This window comes from Labrus bergylta, chromosome 5 (assembly GCF_963930695.1).
Source record: "Labrus bergylta chromosome 5, fLabBer1.1, whole genome shotgun sequence".
NCBI classification, from domain to species: domain Eukaryota; kingdom Metazoa; phylum Chordata; class Actinopteri; order Labriformes; family Labridae; genus Labrus; species Labrus bergylta.
The window spans coordinates 27325989-27339592 of NC_089199.1; the positions used below are offsets into that span (position 1 = coordinate 27325989).

General features: G+C 39.7%; 1 protein-coding gene across 5 annotated transcripts in view; it reads right to left on the reverse strand.

The window, feature by feature from the left end:
• Positions 1–13604, reverse strand: part of iqsec1b (IQ motif and Sec7 domain ArfGEF 1b) — a 196437-nt gene that overhangs the window by 109096 nt on the left and 73737 nt on the right. For 3 of the 5 annotated variants that reach the window (XM_065955338.1, XM_065955341.1, XM_065955342.1), the window contains exon 3: positions 1655–1729. The exons of the other annotated variants lie outside the window; for them this stretch is intronic. In XM_065955338.1, coding sequence (XP_065811410.1) covers positions 1655–1729 — 75 coding nt within the window. The remainder of the gene's footprint in view (positions 1–1654; positions 1730–13604) is intronic. 5 annotated transcript variants of the gene reach the window in all.

Genomic DNA, 13604 nt, shown 5'->3' on the forward strand with positions numbered 1-13604 from the left:
CTGACCTCTGGCTGCATATGGGAATTATCCACATCAGCAATAAAACCAAATTTTTTATAACTTATGTAAAAGGGAAAGTAAAGTCTCACTCAGAGTTTTAACTTTGGCTCATCTACTGTTTATGTTTTCTCTTTTCCAGTGTCTTATTGAAAGACCTTGGTTATTATCTCACTGATTTAACTTGACTTTATGTCCGTCTCTATCCTTGAGCTCTCAAACTGCCTTAAAGACTTCGGGTCTGTAACCATGGTTACAGCTGATCAAATATCCCAAAAGGGCAGTGATGGGGGTTTTAAATCACCCTTGGCACTTGTGCTCGAGGCGTTCATGCAGTCTATGCATGAATTTAGACAGAGATGATGTTCAGTTGCATGCTATACTCTGCAGTCAGGCTTCATTTAGAATTCATTTTTTTGAACATATTTTCTGTGTACATGTTGGCCCGGATGTGTTTTTGCATTACACAGCCTGGATGTGGTGTATCCATGCATTCATACACCCATGCAGCTTATGTGACACACAAATTCTGCCCGCAGAATAAACAAGGATGACATTTCAAATCAAACACACCAACATGAAGCTCAGCCAAAGAATGTTGAAGTCACATCTACTGCTGCAAAGATATTTCTCTGACAGATGTTCACAGACTATCTCCCTGAAATGTGAGATCATACACGCCTACATTGCCATTCACTGCAAAGATGCAGTACTCCAATCTTGTATGTCTGCAACCCATAGGGTCGATCCATGAATGATTTAAAACCGCGCAAACACATGTAAAATATATAGTGTGCTTTTAGAAAAAATATAGATAGTGCATCAGGATGAAGAGGATGCAGTCATGCACTTTCTCACACAGGTACTGCAAACCAAGGAAAGGATGTGCAGCGTTCCCTTTGTTTCCTAAACTACTTCAAAATGACCCTCTTCAATGACCTTTACCTGCAATGGTAACCAGGATGTTTGTCTCTTAAAGCATCACTTCACAAACTCTTCAAAAGATACCAAGAAACATATAATTGCACTCTTCAGATATCAAGACTCATGATGGACAATGTCAAAATGTCTTCTTTTTTTCATTCCTCATATTCTTTAAAACATGGCACCTTCATTACCCACAATGCTACTCAACCAGTGACAGCTCAGCAGGAGATCAGGATGTTTTATGGAAGAAGCAGCTCCAGCTTCTTGCCTGAATTAGGTGAGATGTTGGCTAAACTCGGCAGGTAAGCTCACATTTGCTTGAGTTCAAATCCACATTTTTTTTTTAATGTCTTTTTAAAACTTGGCCCACACCAACTTCAAGCAACCGCCCCCCTCTCCCGTCTGACAGGGATAGTTTCCCGCTGTGAGGAGCATAATGTGACCAGCCAGGTTACATTATTTGTACTTATGTTGTGTTAAAGGAACTTGATTTTGCATTGAGATAAAAGCTGAAGCAGCCAAACATTTACTGAGTATTTAATCAAGAAAGACTTGAATAAGATCTAAGACAAACACCAAATCATAACTGTAAGGTGGCATATCAGTTAGATCCATCATTACTGTAATAATGATTTGTTTAGCAATTCTCTTATTGTCCAATATAGTGGCAAACAAAGCCACTTCTTTCAGATATGTAAAAAAGGGGTGAGCGATTTAAATGTGAGCTTACCCGAAAGAACATACAACGTCCTGATGTGTGGAACAAGAAATTATCCTGTTAGCTGTCAAAGAACATGCATCATCCCTGTTGAAGAGAAGTGAAGAGAGGACATGAGCTTTTACTCTAAATACATTGAAGTCAAGCTGATGTGGATTTTTACTTACAACAGTGAAAAATAAAAAAATAAAAAAAGGAAAGTCCATCTTACACAAGCGAATGCAAAACTACTCAGAGATTTGAGACATCTCCAAAAGGAGACAATTATAAAAAAAAATAACAATCATTTTTAAAAAACCAGGCACTTCCAAAAATCTAATTCTCTGCTTTGCTGAGCCATATCAGGATGATAAAAACTGTCAACTTTTGTCATTTGAATTAAAAGGATACATTTATCACATCAGCAAACAGAAAGGACATAAGTTCAATAGAGGCTGGAGATGCATGAATATGTTTAGAGAAGTAGACAAAATGTCTGAAAAGTACAAGAGAGAGTATGCAAACCATCACCCACGTTATATTCAATGTGGCCTTGTTGCAGCCTACACCCTCATTTCCATGCTGGCCTTCTCAAATAAGCAAACTATGTATCAGCAGCGAGGAGAATAAAAGCTGTCTATTGCATATTGAAAACTGCAGTTATATTTGCCCTGCTTCAGCAGAACAATAACAAAGTCTGCCTCTGGCTGTAAAGAAAGAGAAAATGTTTATACACCAATTTCTAGTGAGAGAGAGAGAGAGAGAGAGAGAGAGAGAGAGAGAGGGTTGATGAAGAGGAATATATTCGTCTGAACCTCTGACCTGGCTGTGCACTGGCATGTTCACAGAATAGATGAGTATTACTTGTATTGTGTTTCATAGTAGAAGCAGATCTCCAAATGATCTGCTGTCTGTACAAACATTGAACGATTGCACATGTTTCCCAACTGATGCTCCAGCACTCTTAATGATTGCCAGATGTTGCAGGAGTTGTTTGGTGTCTTCAATGATAGAAGTGCCAGGTGGTGGTGTGCACCCTCAATCAACTGTTTTCATCGCCTCGTCACATCTCTCCAATCGCGTTGCAACAAAACCAAAACGTTGGTAGCCTCTTTATATTACTGCCTCCTGTTCATGCCATGGTTATGTGTGTGACCCCTCCACCTCTCCATCACTGCCAAGCCTTTGCAGTTTCATCTTTTAAATTGCCTCAGATGACATGGACCAACACCTCCACCACCAGTGTCTGGACTCTACAGGGGGGATAGATTTTCTTTTTTGTCCAGAGCCGACACCCTTCAATCAGCATATATCCCTGTAGAGTTAAAGCCCCTAAGATACTCTGACTATAATGCATTACATTATCATTAACCACAAATAAATCTTTAATTAATTTAGTTATCTCTCCTGATTGAAGTTATATTCAGTAGTAAAAATAAAAGAAATGCATACAGTCTTAAGTATTCAGCTAAGATAATAGATTTTTCAAGTCCAGCAACATTCAAATATGTTCATTACACATCAGCAGTCCATGGCTTAACTACTTTTTAATATAATAAATAACATAAAGATAAGAGTAAATTAAAATAATTTCAAAAATCATACCCATTAAAACAAACCTTTTGAGCGTCAGCATGTAAAGGGTTGAATGACTCCCTGTCAACATTTTCTGTCTATGCTGTTGCTAGGCAGAAAATGCTTTACGTCCAGCTCTATTATATTACAGAGGACCTGGGTAACAGAGTCCAATGAGGGAGTGATTTCAAATGACAGTAAACTTGACCAATCACATCTTCCATCTCAGTGGGGTCGACTTCATTATAAGTTCTGGGTGCACGAATCACAAGCTTGCTTGAAGTTAATCAAATTAGCTAGCTAGCTTTCTCCCTAGCTTCAATCGATTGATACGAATGCGGTTTTCTGTATTAACTTCAAATTGGAAGTCGATTGGTCTTTAAGTATTTCAATTAGAAATTAGATTTTTCAAACCCAGCAAAAGTAAAAAACATGTTCATTGCACTTCAGCAGTCCATGGTTTAACTTATTCTGCCAATTATAAACAGCACAACGATTACATTTGATATGTGAATTGACAGCAAGACACATTTAGAAATTCCAAGTTTGCGTTAAACAGTGGTTGAAATGTGGGTGCTCAAGAATAACAATAATTTGGTCCAGCCTTCAACGCACTAACATCTATGGGGAAAGACATCAGTGATATAACACAGCATGTAACGCATTCACATTGAAAGCCCAGAGTTTATTTGATTATTATTATTTTTATTTTTTTTACATTTATTTGTTAATTCTATAAAATACGTCTGTTGTATTCTCCAGTAAATTTGAATTATTTTCCGTTTATCTAGAACCGATCCATTTAACAGTAAGCCCCGGCTCCATCAATATAAAAATCATGACTAGTGAGACGCCTGTGGACACTGAGCACTGCAAACATGTGATGCTCCATGGTGACAGTCAGTGATTAACTGATTACAACCGCACCAGATAATCTGACTGATGCTATGCTAGGCCACTACCCCCTTTGGCATGAACTAACCTCCAGAGTGGTGGCAGAGGCACAGATCAATTAGCTACTGCTCACACAATCTGATATCAAGAAAAGACTACACACACAATGTCATGTTAAACATTAAAAATCAGTTTCAAGAGAATTTCTCAGAGTCAATCCAGACTCTGCAATCCTCTAGCTGTGTGTTTGTGTAGACTTCATTGCTTCATATGCCTACTGTGTGTGTGTATGTGAGGGGTGTGTGAGTGTTATTTCCCTTAGGCAACAGAGGGGTAAACCATCAATCTATCAATTACAGCTTGGCGCAGCCCCTCTTTTCCCCCCTGAGGGTGCAGCGAGGCACACTTTAGTGAGAGCAACACCCCTCTCCCGTAGATCTGAGTCGGAGAAGCTGCACAGAGCTGCTGCCTTAAAACCCGGGAACGGGAGGCGGGTGGAGCAGATACAAACCACAGCTACAGCCCATCAGGATGTAGAAGCTCGATCAGCTGCTTAACACCAATTACATAGATATTGTCCTGGTGGCCAAACCATAAGGCCAACATGTTCTTTTCCTGATTCCTGTTAATAACATGTCATCTTTTTGGCTCATGCACTCATTGAGGTGAGCAGGTTTTCAAAATGTGCTACCCAACAGTTGTAATAAATATGATGGTGTCTCTATTGCAGTGTGGCATCGTTGTACCTATTGCATGTTGGTTGTGTTATTTGTGTTTATCACCAGTCTCTTGCAATATTTGCACGCTGTTTATGTTTTGTACGTTATCTCCTCACTTTGAAAAAAAGATGTATTCTCATCTTCAATATTTTCACGTGTTACTTCCATGTCTGTGAAAATACAAAATAAACCCATTGAAACAAAGTTTTTTTTTTGTTTGTCAGCATTGAAAGGGTTAAATGAAAATGGACAGTTTGTCACCCTATCAGAAATTTCCATCTCTGCTGTTGCTAGGTGAAAACTCAACTTGTTATCATCGACTTCATGACAAGTTCTAGGTGCACAAATAAGCTTGTTTAAATTCAAACAAATAAGCTAGCTAGCGTTCTCCCTCGAGATGTTATTAAGGAGGACAAAATAGCTAATTGATACCAACGCTGGACTAACTGTCAGTGAAAAGATGGAGTTAATCTGGAAATAAAGACCTACACTACATGTGAGCTACCTGTAAATGTACTGCTTTTGAGAGGCATTTGAACTCCAGCATTTACAGATGATACCTGTGGCCTTCATTTTAAAGTAATGATCATCACAGAGTAAGCTATTTGACATCTACAAGGCCGTGGTGCCAGCTTTTTTTAAATTCTCGCTGCAGCTGCCGCTCTTTTCTTAAGATTATTTTGGAGAATGAAGAATGAACGTAGAATGAAGAGCTACTGCTCAATCAGTTAATTCATTAAGCCTGCAATCATTATGCACTATAATCTGCATAATGACTGTTTTACAAATAAATATCAACATATTTCATATCTGGCCGCTGTGCCAGACTAATAATGTGATGACGAGCGGTACTGCTTATTTGTGGAGGTGGGTTCCACAAAGCCATGATTGCTAATTCATTGTTCTTGGTCCTGAGGTGTCGGTCGCTTTCTTGGAGGGCCAATATGATGTGGAGATTTACATGAGATTTTGATGGTCTTGTGCACCCCACCATGTTGTCAGACCCATGGTTCACTACTGGTCTGTATGCACATCTTCTTCCTCAGCTAATGATGTGGAACAAGAGAAGCCAAAAGTAGATAGCGCCCTCTGCTAGTTAGAAAAAAAAGCATTTTTAAATCTTAATCGATTTAAATGGTCCATTATTGTATTGATTTTTAATTGTATTGTGTGGTACTGTTACATGCCTAGATCAGAGGTTTGTTTTAGTGTGTTGAGGTTCACTTGCTTCAAGTAGAGCCTTATTCATATTTTCACTTTTCCCCAAAACCGAGCTTGGATATATCAGAGGCAAGTATCTTAGTTATATGTCCTTGCTAAGATGTATTTGAGTTTTTCAGCTTATGGAAACATTACTCCTCGGTGCCAGGCGGTGGCACCCTCTCTCCTGAGGGCTTGTTAGGCTCCATGTGACTCTTACTGAGGGATGCGCTGGCTGCCTCCCAGTAACTCGCCAGCTGTTTCTCCTCTCAAATCATCCACTAACACACATAGCCAGAGGAGGACACACTGCTCTATCTCGTACTGGGTGAAGGGGCAGAGTACCATCCTATGCGAGTGTTCCCCCAGTGAAGGAGTGTGGGTAAAGTCGAGTGGCTGCAAGCGTGCATGGTGAGTAAGCAAGAGAAAGAGAGAGAGAGAGAGAGAGAGAAAGAGAGAGGGAGGGCAAGTGGCATCCTTCCAGGTCCAGAAAGTTACATAACATGCAGACAAATAGATTTGCTATTGTACAACATCACGGGTAAATCCCTACTCATGGTAATCACTTTCATTCAGGACTCGGGGTTTATAATCGTAAGGAAAATTACTTCTTACATCATCCGGTGTGTGGTTTTACTTTGTGCAAGACAGCAAAAGGTTCCCATAATGTAGTAATTACAGCTGTTTAGGAAATGAGAGATTTCCTCTTTTCCACTTGTGTTTCTTCATTAGTAGTGTAACACAGTTGGCAGTAAAGGGTGTAAGGACTAATGTGGAAGTCACCAAAAAGTCAGTGACAGCCAGAAAGACAACGACAGAAAAGAGTACAGAAGGTCTTAGAACAGTTTGACAAAAACATCTAACACCCTAGAAGACAATAATTATGCCCAAAGACAGACGTGGGTGAAGTTGTTCCTGCCTTGTGAAAAAGGTCATCTTGCCAACAGTTGGGATTCATGTCAGATTTCATATTCAGAATCTTGTTCAGAGGTAGAACAAAAAAAAAAAAAAAAAGGAGAATTGGTTGCTGTACTTTAATTCACAATGTGCCGTGATGTGTTAAATTGCTCCCATGTCAGAAAATAACAGCCCTTCACAGTGAAACACACGCCCTTGTCATTAAAAGAGGCTCGTACTGAACACAAGCACTTCCAACCAGCAGGAGGGATGAGTGTGTGTCTCTGTCTACATCCATGTGTGTGTGTGTGTTTGAGGAGGTGGCGGTTGAGAGCCACGCTTGTTGGAGGAACTATCTCACCCTTCCCTCACTCTAATAAACAATCCGTTACTAATTACTTTTATTATAAAGAAGACGGCGACAACACAGATTTGATCAAGCTCTGCGACGTTGAAATACAACTCTCCATTTCCATTTCTGCTTATGCCGCTGTAGTACAGTGCCTCCTCTGTGCCGCAGCCAGCCAAGCATAACCTGTATGTGTTTTAATAGGTAGAGGTTGACCTTTAGACACAAAGGGCAGACAGCAGAGCAGCATCTGTAATACCATTAACCCTGGATTAACTGATGAACTTATCCACATCGATTTACCGTAATGCCGGCTTGTTTCCCTTGGCTGCTTCGAGGGCACCAATCAAGCTTTTATTTGCACATACACACACACACAAGTCCTCCACAGCACCTGCTGCCACCTCAGGCTTGCCTAATATCACACAGAGTTGTCAACTCATTACCCTCCAGTCAAGTTGGTGGAGTGAGCGGATTCAAAGGTTTTGACCCAGGTACACCTCGGGCATCTGGTACAGCATGAGCAGACATTCAGCTGTGTGTGGACAGCTAGAGGGAGAGTGTTCAGTTTTCTTCTCCATGAAGGGATTCAGAAGCTTCTCGATCCATTGTCACATCGTTATGTAACCTACAGTATAATAGCTGTGAGGACTTGAATAACAGAGACCATTTTAATAACAAAGGTAAGTCTATAAGACCTTGAAGTTAAACTTGAATTAAAATGAACTCTTCATCTTAGGAACATTGTTGCGTGATACAACAATCCACTATCTCGATATAAAACTCCTCACAAAAAGTTTGGGAACGTTATTTCGGTCACTTATTTCACCCCTTTGGTAATACTAATTGGCGTTGTCTTTCATATCATTTCAAAGCCTGATCAGTCACCTTTACAACAAAGTAAACCTTGTAAGGATCGTGCATTTGTGGACTGAGCAACACAGCTTAACGTGTGGTTAGCGCCCTAAATAAATGTGCCAAAATCCCCTGCAATCTTATTCTGTTGGTATTGTTGTGTGTATACTTGTGATGTATAAATGCCCAAGAATTGATCTTTGGAAATTCTTAGATGTCACATCAGGGCTCTCTGGCAATGATGGGCTTTACTTTTTACTGACATAGACTATTGATAATCCTATAATTTTACCAAAATATCTGCAGGCCTTATCAAACATGCAGCAATGAGAGGGAGGAGTCATGTGTGACAAAAAAAAAGTGGGCTAGGAAATGGTCTTTGACACAGTTTCAACCGTAGTTTTCAATATGCCAAAGTGCAAAGGACTACATCGGGAAGACACAGTTTCTACTTTAGCATGATCTCTGATTTTTTCTGCCTTTTGTTTCTTAGGTACATGGTTGCTAGTAATCTTTAATCTAGTATCTGTTCAGCTGGAACATGTGATGACTTTCTGCTGACCAGATATTATTCTACCACTTTTATCCCGAGCTGTAGACAAAATCAATAAGATTTTGAACCTTTTTTCCAATAAAGAGATACAAATTTGTTTTAATTTGTACTTAGATGTGGCAATGTTTTATTTGCTACCCTTTTTTATACTACTTCTTGCCTTTAGGGTTAGGGTTGCGAGGAGGGGCAACTTCCTGTGCTCAATGAACCAAACCCCTCCGATGATGCTACTGCTGCTGCTGAGGCGAAGGGCTGCAGTTGAGCTTTCTCTTTTTTCATAATCACAGCTGTACTCTGCTTCAGGCTGGAAACGATGATTAATGTATGTGGAGATCTCAATCTCAAACTCGGACAGTAGTTCAAGCCTAAAAAGTCCATTTCAACATACCCAGCAGTGTCCTGAAGCCTTTCCAGATGATACTGTAGCTACCTTAATGACAAAGTAAAGACTGTATTTATTGTTGACAAAGAGAATTTATAGGCTCAATAAAATAGTAAGCGATATCTCCCGTGTGGATCTAGTGAAAATAAAAAGTCATAAGGAGGGCCAGCTGTGGTTCCCTTTAAGCACAGTGAGTTCTTGTTGTCTAGTGGGTGCTTGGGACGGAAATGTTCTGTGGTCTTTCTGATGAGACTGAGTATCTAAAAACAATTGTCATTCCCTTGCCCAAGAGTAAATGGAAATGGTAAATTAAACTTGCGCTTGTATAGCTAGTATGATCTAGTCCTCTGACTACTCAAAGCGCTTTTACACCGCATGTTACATCTACCCATTCACACACTGATAGCAGTCTGTCTTTGTACGTGACTTCTGGTGTTCCTGGAGCTAGCCTCACTCGACACTCGACGAACTGCAGGATTTTGCATTTCCGCATTGGCTTAATTTCTCAAGACCAGAGTTTGCCGCTTGGTTGTGACCCATATCTTCTTTTATTTGTCCCCACGCTGGGCTGACTAAATTAGTCTCCCCTAATAAAGTTTGTCTTTAAACTAATACGAGACAAGATCAAATAATGAGAAGCTGAAATTAAACAGATAACACATTCCTTTTTTTAATTGCCAAAACAAACAAAAAGCAATCCAGCCAATAGAACCCTTCCGCAGTGACACAAAAGCTCTTTTCTTGGCAATTGTCTTGTTTGTTGACAATAATTAAACTAATGAGTCTAAATTAACATGGTAATGATTTGTTGATGCTGAAAATCCACATGCCGTCACCTTAATGACTGTCTTGAATTGAAACAGTTTAAGAAAGTAAATCACTCAGTTGTTCCACTGTGTGTGTCTTCAAAACAATTTAAACATGGGTTATAGCTGTTCATTAAATTAAAAAAAAAACCTCTAGCTCTACCGATTTAAGATCACTTCCTCTCCAGCCAATCCCTCTCATGGGAGGAGCTGGTGGAGACAATGACTGCTATAAAAGAAAAGAAAACTTCTAATGAGTGCAACGGTGTTATTCTGAGGCTCAATGTAGGTATAGCAAGAGTGAAGAAAGGCAACATTAGATGACAATTTCCTCTCTATATCACGTTGACAATCGACTCATTGATTGCAGCCAAACATCATATATTTTACACACCGTGTTTACAGTAAGTATGGGCCTCTGTTATTGATGCCACATTCAACACCAACAAATAGCACCATGCTTTCACACAGTGACCGTCCTCAGCATCACAGAAAATATCACAGCATGCCTGCAGGTAAATCCAATATGTTGTTCTGTTCCAAATGCAGCGCTGAAACTGAGTAAGTGAATACACTGGGATTACATTTCACCCCTCCACCCTCCCAGATGGGCCCTAATCTCAAATTACAAACTGCTTCCAGACAGCCAGAGAAATGAAAAGTCACCGACTGTGGATGGATACTGATAGTGGTTCTCTATATGCAACTTTAAGAATAACTACAAGACAAACACATCGATGCAAAAATTAAAAAGGAGTTTAATTACAACATGGGCACGAGCCAGTTGGCCAGAAGCATTTTAACGCATTGTTTAACGGAGCCCTTATCATGACAAGGTCTGATTGACAATAATGGCACAAGAAGCCTTTATTAAGCTGCTATTAAGAGGATAAACAAAGAATTGGTGATTATTTTTATTTTACTGTTGCATGTAAAACAGAAGCAGAGAACAGAGTATTTCCCCCAAATCATCTCTGTTAATTATTGCCGTTATTTAAGCTTTTAAAGTGATAACTGGACAAATGTACGGCAGACCATTGCATGAAAAAGGAACTTTTTTTTATTTGCCCATTGTGATGTGATACAAAGGGAATTCTCTGGGCACTAACTAGTTCGACGTGGGAGGCGAACATATTGTGTCAGTAACACCAGCTGGGTATTTGTTAAAAGTCGAAGCAACACATTGTTGCATTTGATTTCATAGTGTGCTTTTGATGTGGAGCCGTTTCTGTGTCATCTGGTTGGAGGTAATGAAGAGAGAGCAGGGGGATCAATGTCGCTGCTGCTGCTGTTTCGAGCTGGAGCTGGTATTGGATCTGGATCTGGAGCTGGAGCTGCAGGTGCTGCCGTGCAGCTCCCTCCACAAACACTCTGACATTTCTCAGCAGTGCCGAAGCTCGACCAAAAGAGTCTATTTCAATGCCGAGGACTCCCAAGAGGAATGCAGTAAAACTATCCGGCAGAGCCAAACTCACGATCGATTGGCTTCTGCACTTCACATAGAGTGTTGGGAGCAGATGGTGGGCTTAACTGAAGAAAAATATGATCACAATGATAAAGTGAAAAGGACTGATTCAATAGAACACATATCTGCCCGGACAGGAGGGTCAATTCAGGGGGAAAAAAACCATCAAACTTCAACCTAATCTCTCCGCTCCCTTTCATCACTTTCCTGTCCTCTGAGTGAGCTTGTGATGTTGGAGTGATGGCTATCAACAAACGAGCTGTTCAATGGAGCGTGTGAATCTCTGAACTATGGAACAATACTTCAGTTGAGATTCATGATGATTACGATACTGTACAGGAAATTAGACTCGACTTGGGTGAATGAAAGAGGAAAAGCTTGATCATAATTGAGTCCAATTCTAAAGAAGGTTTATCCAAGATTATATTTAACAGAAAGAAAAAAAAAACACATTAAGACTTCAGAAAATACTTCACAAATGAGTCAGACATCTGAGTTCACAAACTTAATCGGTAATAGCATCAGTGCAGCATCTTTTCATTAGAGGGTCTGAAAATCATCATAACAGCATTCCAGACAGCACAGCATCTGCAGAGCAAAGCATTCAAACTGGATTTAAAAGGTTGCTAGACACACCATAAACAATGCATTACACATTGATTCAACTAACTCTTGTTTACAAGTTTTAGAAAATGTCTTATGTAAGCGCCAGGTAAAGTTACACTGTTGTTAAACAAAACAGTAATATCCATGTAGGGATGTTACTTTTTCAAACCACGACATCATAGTAGTAAAACAGGAACAATACGGAAACCCATTTTGGTACCACGACGACAAATATAGAGATGCTAACAGATATTGGAAAATGCAATGTTTTTGATTACAATTTTCAAGAAAACTTCTGCACACGATCTTAATTGCACATATAGTTTTAATTGTCCCCAAAAGTAGGGTTTATTGGTACTTTAAGATACTATCGAGCAAAACAGCAGATTGTATTATTGTAAAACACATGGTATCAAAAAGTATCAAACATTTTGACATCTTTAAATTAAAGTATTTTAATGGTGGGACTTTCATGTCATGGTTACAGTCTTGAAGAACTGAGATGGGTGAACATTGGAATGTACAAAATCTCTGTTTTACTTTTGGATGAAAAATGGATTTCAGCTTGTATAGCACTTTTCACACCTACACGTTTACACACTGATGGTAGAGGTTGCTATGTAGTTAGACCATCAGAAGTAACTAACCCCATTCACACACATTCACACACCGCTGACGACGCATCAGGAGCAATTTGGGGTTAAGTGTCTTGCTTAAGGACACATCGGACATGTGGCTGCAGGAGCTGGCGATCGAGAGACGACAGACTCAACCAACTGAGCCACAGCAGTTTACCATTTTAACTAGCGAGTTTTGCTTTATTACTTTGCTTATTACTTTGTTACATTGTTTTGATTTAACCATTGTTTTGATTTAACCATGACTCTATGATTTTAATTTACGACAAAGGAATGTAAGACACTGTGAGATACTGTTCCAATAACTACTTTAAGTTGTAATCTCTGCTGTCCTAATTATCATCGACTGTTAAAACAGACAGGCTGAGCCGGTCACGACCCGAAACTCACCCTAGACTCCCTTCTAGTGTTGAGCCATGACCTCTGACCTCTTACTAAAATGCCTGTATTGAAATTAACTTTTACTAAAGGATTCTAATATAAGTAAATATAGAGTTTACGTCGCCTGAGTTCACTTAAGTCTAAAAATGTGAGAAATCCTTGCAGGCAATGTTTCCATGCCAGTACCAGTGACTGCAAAGTAGTGTGAAGTTAATTATTGAATGGAAAACAGTGTTTGTGTTACAAAGAAAAGCTCAGAGCTCAGCGCGGTAGAGTAGCGGTGATGGGATGTGGAAATGCACATTACCCTAAATTAATCATCAGCTGGTAAATATCAAGACGCATCAATGAAAGGAGAGCTGGGGTTGACAGCCAACAGCATCAACAGCAGATTTGAATTGAGGCTACATCAGGAACATGCAGATACCTCATAAAAAAAACAACTTAAAACAGGAGAACACATGAACAAACTCAGGATGAATTCCTGTCTATGATGTAAGCTTCTTTCAGAAATGGCCTTTTCCCTCCAATGCAAAGTCAACATAAATGGCCCTGGAAGCTGTGCTGGAATTTATGGGGGAAAAAAAAACATTATTTATTACAAAAAAAGACAAGAACATTGGCAGAATTAAATAAATAATTATCAATGGGTCATGTGGCCTC